At 46.9% G+C, this 10,739-nt stretch overlaps 1 protein-coding gene across 2 annotated transcripts in view; it reads left to right on the top strand.

Moving 5' to 3' along the window:
- Positions 1-3,386: 3,386 nt before the first annotated feature.
- Positions 3,387-10,739, top strand: part of CD58 (CD58 molecule) — a 45,462-nt gene continuing 38,109 nt past the window's right edge. For both annotated transcript variants that reach the window (XM_073309267.1, XM_073309260.1), the window contains exon 1: positions 3,387-3,566. In XM_073309267.1, the coding sequence (XP_073165368.1) occupies positions 3,509-3,566 (58 nt within the window). In that variant the 5' untranslated portion in view covers positions 3,387-3,508. The remainder of the gene's footprint in view (positions 3,567-10,739) is intronic.

Raw genomic sequence — 10,739 nt, 5'->3', positions numbered from 1 at the left:
GTGTATTCTTTTGTCCAAAGGCTACCATTGCTGGTACTCTCGGGGCAGCCACCTCCATCTGTAACTTTAACTTGTGAATTTTGTAAATAAAACCTGTGCAGCTGTGTCAAAAACAACTTCTGTGTCTAGCTCCTGTCTTTTACAATTGTACCCCATGGGGGCCCACAAATGTTTGGCACCAGGCCCACAAAAGGTTAATCCAGCCCTGCCTCTAAGCCTTCTGCTCAGTATTCGAAGCAGTAGAGGCTTGTAGGATCTCTTGGAACATGTCATCTCACGTCCTCTTCCTTCTCCTCCTTATCTCAGAGACTTTGCGGTCAGAAGGGACCATCGTGATCATCTTATCTGGCTGAGCTGCTCTGCTGGTGTGGATGGAGAGACCCCCAGGCCACATTTCCAGCTGCAAAAGATACAAGGCACAGAGGTACTATTGTGAGTGTATTTGTAAGATAAATGGAAATGTGGTACACTGAATTCAGTCCCCTTGACCCGCACAAGTTACAAGCACTACATTCTCAGTTCTCCTTGGGACTCATAGGGCATGGCACCAGTCCCAGCCATGGTATCCCGGGAAGGTAGGGGGGGAATTGGGGAAATAAGGGGGCGATGGCTCACAGGCATAAGTCTATGTGCATAAATACGGTCCTGCTTGAATCGCAGGATGGTCTATAAATAATTGTGGCTGAGCAGTGGACAAGATGTGGGAAATCATGGAAAAGTAATGGACCTTTACTAATAATGGTAGTTTAAAAAAGCCGATTTTCAGCTTGAAAAAGAGATGGCTAAGGGGAGATATGATTGAGGTCTATAAAATCAGGACTGGTATAAAGAAAGTAGATAAGGACATGTTGTTTACTACTTCTCATAACACAAGAACTAGGGGTCACTAAATAAAATGAATAAACAGCAGGTTTAAAACAAATAAAAGGAAGTATTTCTTCCCACAACGCACAGTCAGCCTATGGAACTCCTTGCCAGAGAATGTTGTGAAGGCTAAGACCATAACAGGATTCAAAAGAGAACTATGTAAATTCATGGAGGATAGGTCCATCAATAGCTATTAGCCAGGATGGGCAGGAATGGGGTCCCTAGCCTCTGTTTGCCAGAAGCTGGGAATGAGCGACAGGGGATGGATCACTTTTTCATTACCTGTTCTGTTCATTCCCTCTGGGGCACCTGGCATTGGCCACTGTCAGTAGACAGGATACTGGGCTAGATGGACCCTTGGTCTGACCCAGTAGGGCCATTCTTATGTTCTTATTTCTTTAAGAAAAATTTGCTGGAATGATATAAACACTCAAGTATTATGTTATGCCTGCTAATTTTTTTGATAACCAGACATTTTTCTGCAACTATATTTTATTTTTTAAAAAGTGACTGGTACAATATACAATTCAGGAGATTAAAAGTCTTAACACAACTGCTGGAGAAACAAGTCCAGTCACTTTAGCCTTTTACATTTTACAGGCATTGAATATTAGTGCGGTACACCTTGCTACAGGGGGTCTCCTTCACGCCCTGTCTTTGCATTGTGAAGACTTGTCTCTACTGAGATACTGCACACTTGGCATCCACAGAATTAGGCAAGATTGATAATGATCGCTTTGCTGTCCCTGCTAACTCTAGAAAATGCTGTAGAACTTTAGGTGAATCCCAAAACAAGATCATTTCATTCACATTCACTTGCAAAACATTTGTATGGGGAAAGCTGTGCTGTAGCTTCATGGCCAAACTTAGGGATTGCCTCCAGAAGGAGTGCCTGCTCTGATAACGTGTTCACTTGTTTCACATCAAATACCTGAACTGCTTTCATCAATGCCAGTCCAGGCTGCATGAACCTTGATCCTTGTTAAGCAGGTCTGGCAACACTTTCCTCAGTAGTAGTCTTTCAGTTTGTTTGCTGTTTTCTTGAACACTCCTTGTAAAAACACATTCCGCTCTGCATCTTCGCTGTGCTTTTCCTTTGCATTGGAGTCTGCCCAGTGTGTCAAATCCATACAGTGTTGTACAATTGATGGACAGAAATAGAACACATCTCAAAAGATTTGGTGGTTTTCACCAATGGTTTGGCATTCCAAAATTAACTATAGCAAGTTCACAGTGTTTAAAAGTGAGATCAGGCTGTCCATTATTTGAGTATCAAGTGAAATCGCCATTTCACTTTCAACAAACTCGCTGTAGTCACTTACATGCTCAGCACAGTAAAGAACTACTTCAAAGCACGAATTCCATTGTGTCACTACTGGTTCTGGAAAGAGAGGCACTTGGTCAGGAGGATTAAGCTGTTTTTTTTCCTGCAAAGAAAGTCTGGAAACGCAGTTTGCGAGCTGTGCAGTGTTTAAACATTTTTTTTTTAGCAGCAGTGAATTTCTTGACTTCAGAAAAACGAATGCACCACTGATTGCTGCCAGAATTACAATACGCTCATTGCACTTTACATGCATTGAATTAGGAAGTAGCCCCTGTAGAACCTGATTATATGCTCGAGTGCAGTACGTTGCATTGTCTGTCATGTCCCATACATCTTATTAAAGTCTATATCAAAATTGGTCAGGAACTTGCTGGCCAATGGGAGCTGCGGAGCCGGTGCTCGGGGCAGGGGCAGTGCATGGAGCCCCCATGGCGGCCCCTGAGCTGGAAGGACATGCCGGCTTCTTCCCGGGAGCCAGGCAGGGAGCCTGCCAGGCAGGGAGCCTGCCAGGCCCGCTGCACCACCGCCGCCAAGCGGACTTTTAGCAGCCTGGTCGGTGGTGCTGACTGGAGCCACCAGGGTCCCTTTTTGACAGTTTTCAGAGTAACAGCTGTGTTAGTCTGTATTCGTAAAAAGAAAAGGAGGACTTGTGGCACCTTAGAGACTAACCAATTTATCTGAGCATAAGCTTTCGTGAGCTACAGCTCACTTCATCGGATGCATCGGATGGAAAGCTCATGCTCAAATAAATTGGTTAGTCTCTAAGGTGCCACAAGTCCTCCTTTTCTTTTTTTGACAGCGTGTCCAGTCGGAAACCAGACACCTGGCAACCCTACCCAGCTCCAGCGTGGCCAAGGGGCAGGGGCTGGGGAAAGGAGGAGCGAGGCCCCCCAGCTCTACCCAGGCGGCTCCTGCAGAGACCGCGGGTTAATCCGCCACTGGGAAGAGGGCTGCAGCGAGGGTAGAGGGTTGATGGAGACGGGGGGCTATGGGAGAGGCAGAGGGATGGAGGGGTGTAGGGGGCCAGGAGAGAGGGGGGGTGATGAGGGCGATGGGGGAAGGGAGGGGGTGTGGGTTGGCGGGAGGGGGCTGGCGGAGCCGAGGACGGGGGCGGTGGGGAGCCAGGCGCCGACGGGAGGCGGGCTGGCTTGGAGGCGGTGCCAGGGACGCTGCGGCGCGGTAGGGGCCGGACCACGATTTAGTTTCAGTTTCAGTCTGGGGGCGGCGGCGCCTGGGTTTGTGCAGCGCGGCGGCCCCGGGGCAGAGTGGAGCGAACCCGCCGGGCCCGCGCCGCCCGGTCCGGCCCCGCGAGCCGACATGGGGCCCGCCGGCCGCCTCTCCGCGCTCGAGCTGCTGCTGCTGAGCGCCCTGCTGGGTAAGGGCGGCTGCCGCCTCCCTCCCTTCCCGCCTCGCCGCCGGGACCGCGTGCGAGAAGCTGCCCGCCGTCCCGGGGCCCCGACCCGCACCTCCCGCAGCAACGCTGCGCAGAGGGGGTGGCGTTGGCCCGCGGTCCGGGCCGTGCCGTGCCTGGGCTTCACTGGGGCGGGAAGTGCGAGGGAACTGGAAGGGCTGAGGCTGGGTCCCGGGGGAGCGAGACCGGGAAGCCACGGGGCGGGCGGAAGGTTCTTCCTGGGATTGTTTGTTATAAAAAGCCTTTTCCCAACCCGGAAAAGTTGTTTTCAGTCTGAATGAAAGTGAAGGGTCTGGGCCAGCTCCCCCTGCAATTACAGGGACAGCGGGGACGCGCCCAGAAAAAGGGAGGGTGGAAATAGCTTCTTCCTTCTTCTTAGCTGCTCCCTGCTCATGCCAGTGTCTTATCTGGGGCCAGTGGTGCAGACTTACAAAAAGTTTATGATTCTGGATGCTTGCCAGCCCCACAGAGGTGACACAATTGTGAGCTGAAGTCTGTTCCTCTTTGTGTCTCAGGAACAGAATTACTTGCTAAGAGCTCAAACCTCCAATTAGGGTGACCAGATGAAACGGACAAAATATCGGGACACATGCGGGAAGCAAAAAAACCCCAAAAACCTGCCGGAGCGGCCAAAGCTACAATATTGGGACAAATGGTGTCCCGACCGTGCATCGGTTGGGACGCGGGACAAAGAACTAAAAATCAGGACAGTCCTGATTTTATCAGGACGTCTGGTCACCCTACCTGCAATTGCCTTGACGTGGGCAAACCCAGGCAAAACGTCCCTGGGTCTCAGTGTGGGTGTGTGTCCGTCCACATGGAGTCATTTGCAGAATGAAGGCCTAGGTCAGGGTAGTCAATTATTTTCTGTCAGGGTCCAAGTTTCTTGGCCAAGGTATAGTCAAGGTCCAGACTCCAGAGAAAGTAGTAATAATAGGATTTCAGGGTCTGTTCAAAAGCATCTGGTGGTCTGGATTTGGCCCATTGTCTGCTGATTGACTATCGCAGCCTAGGTTTCTATCATTTACACCTCTGTAAACCCACTGAGGAAAATGGAATTACACAGATATTGTTAAGGGCCTATCTTGGCTCAGAGAATTTTTAGTGCTGGTGATGATGCATGTGGCAGAAAGAATCCATCTGGGGTTTTGCAGGGCTGACCATCAGAAAAATAATAATAATTTGACCTGTAAACTGAGCACATTTAATCTGGAATCACTGAGGCCTGGTCTACACATAAAATGTAGGTTGACCAGGGCTGGATTGCCAATTAGGAACATTAGGCACATGCCTAGGAATGTCGTTCTAGGGATACCTTACCTTTTGGGTGACCAGGCAGCAAATGTGAAAAATTGGGATGGGGTAGGGAGTAATAGGGGCCTATAAGAAAAAGACCCAAAAATCGGGATTGTCCCTATAAAATCAGGACATCTGGTCACCCTACTTACTTCTCTAAAACTGTGTCCAACACAAAGATCAGCTGTAGGCATCAGGGTGCTATAGATGCTGTGCCTAGCGGCGTGTAAGGTGTAAATCTGGCCCTGAGGTGGACCTAGCTATGTTGCTCAAGACTAAAAAATTTCACTCTCTGAGCACAGTAGTTAGGTCACGGGCAGGCAAACTTTTTGGCCTGAGGGCCCCATCGGGTTTCTGAAATTGTATGGAGGACCGGTTAGGGGAGGCTGTGCCTCCCCAAACAGCCGGACACGGCCTGGCTCCCACCCTCATCCAACCCTCCTGCTTCTCGCCCCCTGACAGCCCCCCTGGGACTCCTGCCCCATCCAAACTCCCCTGTTCCCTGACGGCTCCCCGGGGACTCCTGCCCCATACATACACCTCCCTCCCCTCTCTCGGTCCCTTGACCGCCCACCCCTAACTGCCCCCCGCTGCCCCATCCAACCCCCCCCTTCTTCCTAACTGCCCCCCTGAGACCCCTGCCCCATCCAACCACCCCTTTTCTTTGACTGTCCCTGGACCCCTTGCCCCTAACTGCCCCCTACCACCCCATTCAACCCCCCCTCTCCTCCCTGACTGCCCCCCCAGGACCCCTGCCCCATCCACCCCCTCGTTCCCTGTCCCCTGATCACTCCCTGCCGCCCCATCCAACCCCTCCTCTCCTTCCTCACTACCCCCCTGGGACCCCTTTTCCCATTCAACCCCCACTCCCTGCCCTCTGACCACCCCGACCCCTATCCATGCCCCTGACCCCCCCCCCCCAACTGCCCTGCCCTCTATCCAACCCCCCTCTTGCTCCCTGTCCCCTTACTGCACTGCCTGGAGGACCGGTGCCTGGCAGTGTGGCTGCACCAGGACAGGCAGCCGCGCCGCACAGCATAGAGCACTGGGTCAGGCCAGGCTCTGCTGCCTGGCCGTCCAGAGCATTGCGCTGCGCTGGGGAGGGGGGACAGCCTCCCAGGCCAGGAGCTCAGGGGCCGGGCAGGATGGTCCCATGGGCCGTAATTTGCCCACCTCTGAGCTAGGTTGACCTAACTCCTAGTGAAGACATGGCTAGGTTAACGGAAACCTGCTTTCTATATTACCTACATTGATGAGAAAACCCCTTCCGTTGATGTAGGGAGCATCTACACTACAGTACTGCAGCTGTGCTGCTGTCGTGTAGATTTACCCTGAGAGACAACAGGACCCCAGGATGTGAATATTTCAGAGCCACTTTTCAGATCAGAAACACACTTCAAATAATTGCACAGGTTTATAAGATTTTGGGCTTTTTCCAACAGAAGAAATACATTGGTGCTGCAGGAAAGCATCAGAAACACGTGGTGATATCACAGATCTTATGATTAAATATAGTGATGTCTCATAAATGATCAGTATGAGGTAATGTGGTGGTGTTCATTCACATCCAGCCCTCCCCCAATTGCGTTCGGGACAGCAAAAATATCCTTGTTGTTTGCAAATTGGATACAATTAACTTAGGCTTGAATAGAGACTGGGAGTGGCTAAGTCATTATGCAAGGTAACCTATTTCCCCTTGTGCTGGAAATGGCCCACCTTGAGTCTCTAAGGTGCCACAAGTACTCCTTTTCTTATTGTAAGGAGAGTGATCACTTTAGATAAGCTATTACCAGCAGGAGAGTGGGGTGGGAGGAGAGAAAACCTTTTGAAGTGATAAACACCCATTTTTTCATGGTCTGTATGTATAAAAACATCCTCACTGCATTTTCCACTTTTATGCATCCGATGAAGTGAGCTGTAGCTCACGAAAGCTTATGCTCAAATAAATTGGTTAGTCTCTAAGGTGCCACAAGTACTCCTTTTCTTTTTGTGAATACAGACTAACATGGCTCTGCTCTGAAACTTGTTGTGTACTTTACATTTTGTCTGTCAATAACTCTGGGGAAGTGTTGAGCTTCACTGCCTTTTGTTGATAGAAATTCTAGACATATTTGGCATTTCTTAATCAGAGTGGGATGAAAATACTGAATGTGACAGAATTATTCCTGGCTGCTTGATACCAGCATTTCCAGGATGGCCCCACAAAATTGGAGGCAGATGGCAACCTTGCATGGTTTCTTTTAGGAACAGGTGAAAGTTTGTTGTGATCATAGTAGCATTGCAGAGGCTGGCAAACTATACTTCATGCCTTCTATGGCACTGGCTCATTGGCTTTGGTTAGATTTGGTTACTGATAAAATGGTGAATGTTTTGTATTCTGGGTTTTTAATTTTTGTTTTTCAAAGAAAAGTATCAGTCACGAGTTCTGTCTGGTTTACCTACTTTAAAGTAAGATTTGGAATTTTGGCAGGTGCTTAAATAACTAGTAATATTTCTCATGAAATATCGGATAGGTGACATTTTCCTCCCTCTGCCTGGAGAGAGAACTCCTAAGGATAAGGAATATATATCAGGTGCCTCTCAGCCTTTAACACTAATCAAGTAGAAACCTATCTGTACTGAAAATTACCCATTTGAATATCTTTCATCAGATGATAAGAAAAGGGATCATTGCTATCAGAACATTAAGCTAATTTGACCAAAATGGATGTTTTGAAACATGAATTCTGATTCATGATTTGTATGTATTTAATTATTTTCACGTAGGAGACTTGCTTGTGACTTTTTCTGTTTAATTGGGAGTTTGCTGAGTATATAAAACGGGATATAAGAACAAAGTTACTTTTTGTTATGATGTTGTCTTTGCTCTGTTGCTAACTGTTTCAAACCATCCCTTGAGATGTAACCATCCCTTACATTCCCCGGGCTCTCTAAATGCAGGGTCAGGATCTTGGTGTCTGCTTGATTTTCAGCAGTTTTTTTGGGCAATGATGTAGATCTGGATGTGTGTCAGTATCATAAATTATATTGCAGTATCATATTGGTTTCAGTTATTCACTTTGAAAGATAGCAAATTATCTGAATAAGTAAATATTAATTGAAATAAATTGCGGTGGCACCTACATGCCAACCAGGTCAGGGCCCCATTGTGCTAGACCCTGAAGAAACATATAGCAAAGGCCATTCTGTGCCCCAGAGAGCTTACATTTTAAAAGAGCACATAACAGGTAGATGAGGCAAATAAGGGGATCAGGGTGGCGGGCAACAGGGTAACAAAAATAGTAGGGTGGGCACAATTCTTAGCTAATCACGAACTGCAATCGCAGCTCACCAGCTGCCACCTCTATGGCCCCCCATACCATAGTATCTAAGTGCCTCCTCCTTTAAAGGAATTTAAAGCCATACTATATCTGCTTTGTCTTCCCGAGTCTGTCTATTTTTGTCCCCTGCCCTTGCCAGTGTTTGTCCAAAATGGCACTGATGATGAAAGTGGCAAGGTGATAATGCTCTAGAAATGCCAAGTGTACACAGTAGAGGCACACTGGCATTTCTAGAGCAAATAAGGCTCTGTTCCTGCCACTTGTTCATCTACAGAGCTTCGCACGCTCTCAGCACCCCACTGAATACATTTTACTTTGCATGGGTGCAAGAGTCTGTCCATGTGAAACAAGTTGCAGGATCAGGGCTCAAATGAGTATACCAAGAGTGAAATCCTGGCTTTATTGAAGTCTCCCATTGACTTCAGCAGGGCCAGAGTTTCATGCCAAGATCACAGAGGAGAAGTAAATAGATATGTTGAAGAAGTAATGTTTCCACACACTCACACTGCGACATGTGGACACATTGGCTGGTGGATGCACTCAAGAGTTAGGAAACTCTTTTTTATTGTTCCTGGACTATTTTACCTGTCTTTTACCTGACATTTAAAAATCTTACTCTTTTCCTAAACTCATTTGACTTTTGCTATATTTCCTCAGTACTTAGGTTGCGGGAGGGAGGGTTTCCTTTTGTTTCTCCTTCAGTTTGGAGAAGAGGAGATGTGAATGTTCTTAAAATCGACACAGCCTGTATGAAATAGAGAGGTACTTTATTCTGTGTTGATAAGTGGACAGAAGGATAGTGGTGGGCATCTCTCCTGGTAGAGCAAACACACTTTCTTTCCCCTCAATTTAAAGGGGACCTGAAAAAAAAAAATATTTGTCTTCTGCCCTCCTTTTGTTTTTTCATGATAGGTAAGGAAAACCTGATAATTTTTTAAACAAAACATCCAGTTTTTTTGTTTTTTTTTAATTCCGCTTGCTTTTACCTTACAAATATGAGGAACATCTGGTCTTTGATTTTGTTGGATGTTTCCCTGGGTGACTCAGCTCTATTGGGAGTTGTTTCCCTTTTTAACTGTAGGGGCAGGAAAATTGACTCTTTATTAAACAGATATTTTCTTCTAACTGAATTAAATAGGTGTTAACAAAACCAAAGAGTTTTAAACAGTCTGAATGAAAATTCCTTTCCCTCTCAATTATTCGGGTTTCATTGCTTCATATCTATGACGAAGTCATCCTATATCAATTCTCCATTGAGTTGTCCAGGATAAACAGGGTAGACAAGACCTGAATTTCTAATGTAAAAAATGTAGGCAAAAACCCCTAAACAAACACCTTTACAGCCTTTCTTTATAGATAAAAAAAATCCTTTTTTCCCCTTTGCTGGATGACGAGAGGGAAAACACCTAATTTGGTTAATATGTCTATTGTCAAACTCACCCAGCCTTTCTGGAGTAAGTTGCTATGCGCCAAATTCTTCTGTGAGCTGCACAAACAGCTCTTTGGCCCCCGTGGTTCACAGCTCTTTGCCACAAAAGCCTCGCTTTGACCACTTGATAGGGGAGTTGCTATCTTGTGCAGTAGCTACACTGCATTTTGGAGTGAGCAGGAGCAAGCCTTGCAGACAGGTTGACAGACTCAGGCTAGCCCCAGCTCATGCCTGTAGCTACAGTTCTTTTAAGCTGTGGCTCAGGCTGGAACTTGGGCCCTAGAGTCTAGGGAGGGGAGTGGGCTTCAGATCCCAAGCCACACTTGAAACGCTGTCTATACAGCTAGTTTTAGGGCACTAGCACAAGTCCCAATAGCCCGATTCTGTCGGCCCAGGCTGGGAGGCTCGCTTTGTTCACACCAAAATATAGTTAGACATATCAAGTGGCCAAAGCAGGGCCTTCGTGGCAAAGAGCTTCAACCACACTGTAAATCAGAATTCATGTTTCAAAACATCCATTTTGGTCAAATTAGCTTAATGTTCTGATAGCAATGATCCCTTTTCTTATCATCTGATGAAAGATATTCAAATGGGTAATTTTCAGTACAGATAGGTTTCTACTTGATTAGTGTTAAAGGCTGAGAGGCACCTGATATATATTCCTTATCCTTAGGAGTTCTCTCTCCAGGCAGAGGGAGGAAAATGTCACCTATCCGATATTTCATGAGAAATATTACTAGTTATTTAAGCACCTGCCAAAATTCCAAATCTTACTTTAAAGTAGGTAAACCAGACAGAACTCGTGACTGATACTTTTCTTTGAAAAACAAAAATTAAAAACCCAGAATACAAAACATTCACCATTTTATCCGTAACCAAATCTAACCAAAGCCAGTGCCATAGAAGGCATGAAGTATAGTTTGCCAGCCTCTGCAATGCTACTATGATCACAACAAACCTTCACCTGTTCCTAAAAGAAACCATGCAAGGTTGCCCTCTGCCTCCAATTTTGTGGGGCCATCCTGGAAATGCTGGTATCAAGCAGCCAGGAATAATTCTGTCACATTCAGTATTTTCATCCCACTCTGATTA

This window comes from Lepidochelys kempii, chromosome 1 (assembly GCF_965140265.1).
Source record: "Lepidochelys kempii isolate rLepKem1 chromosome 1, rLepKem1.hap2, whole genome shotgun sequence".
NCBI classification, from domain to species: Eukaryota; Metazoa; Chordata; order Testudines; family Cheloniidae; genus Lepidochelys; species Lepidochelys kempii.
The sequence above is the reverse complement of the archived record's forward strand: the minus strand, read 5'-3'. Positions and strand labels throughout refer to the sequence as shown.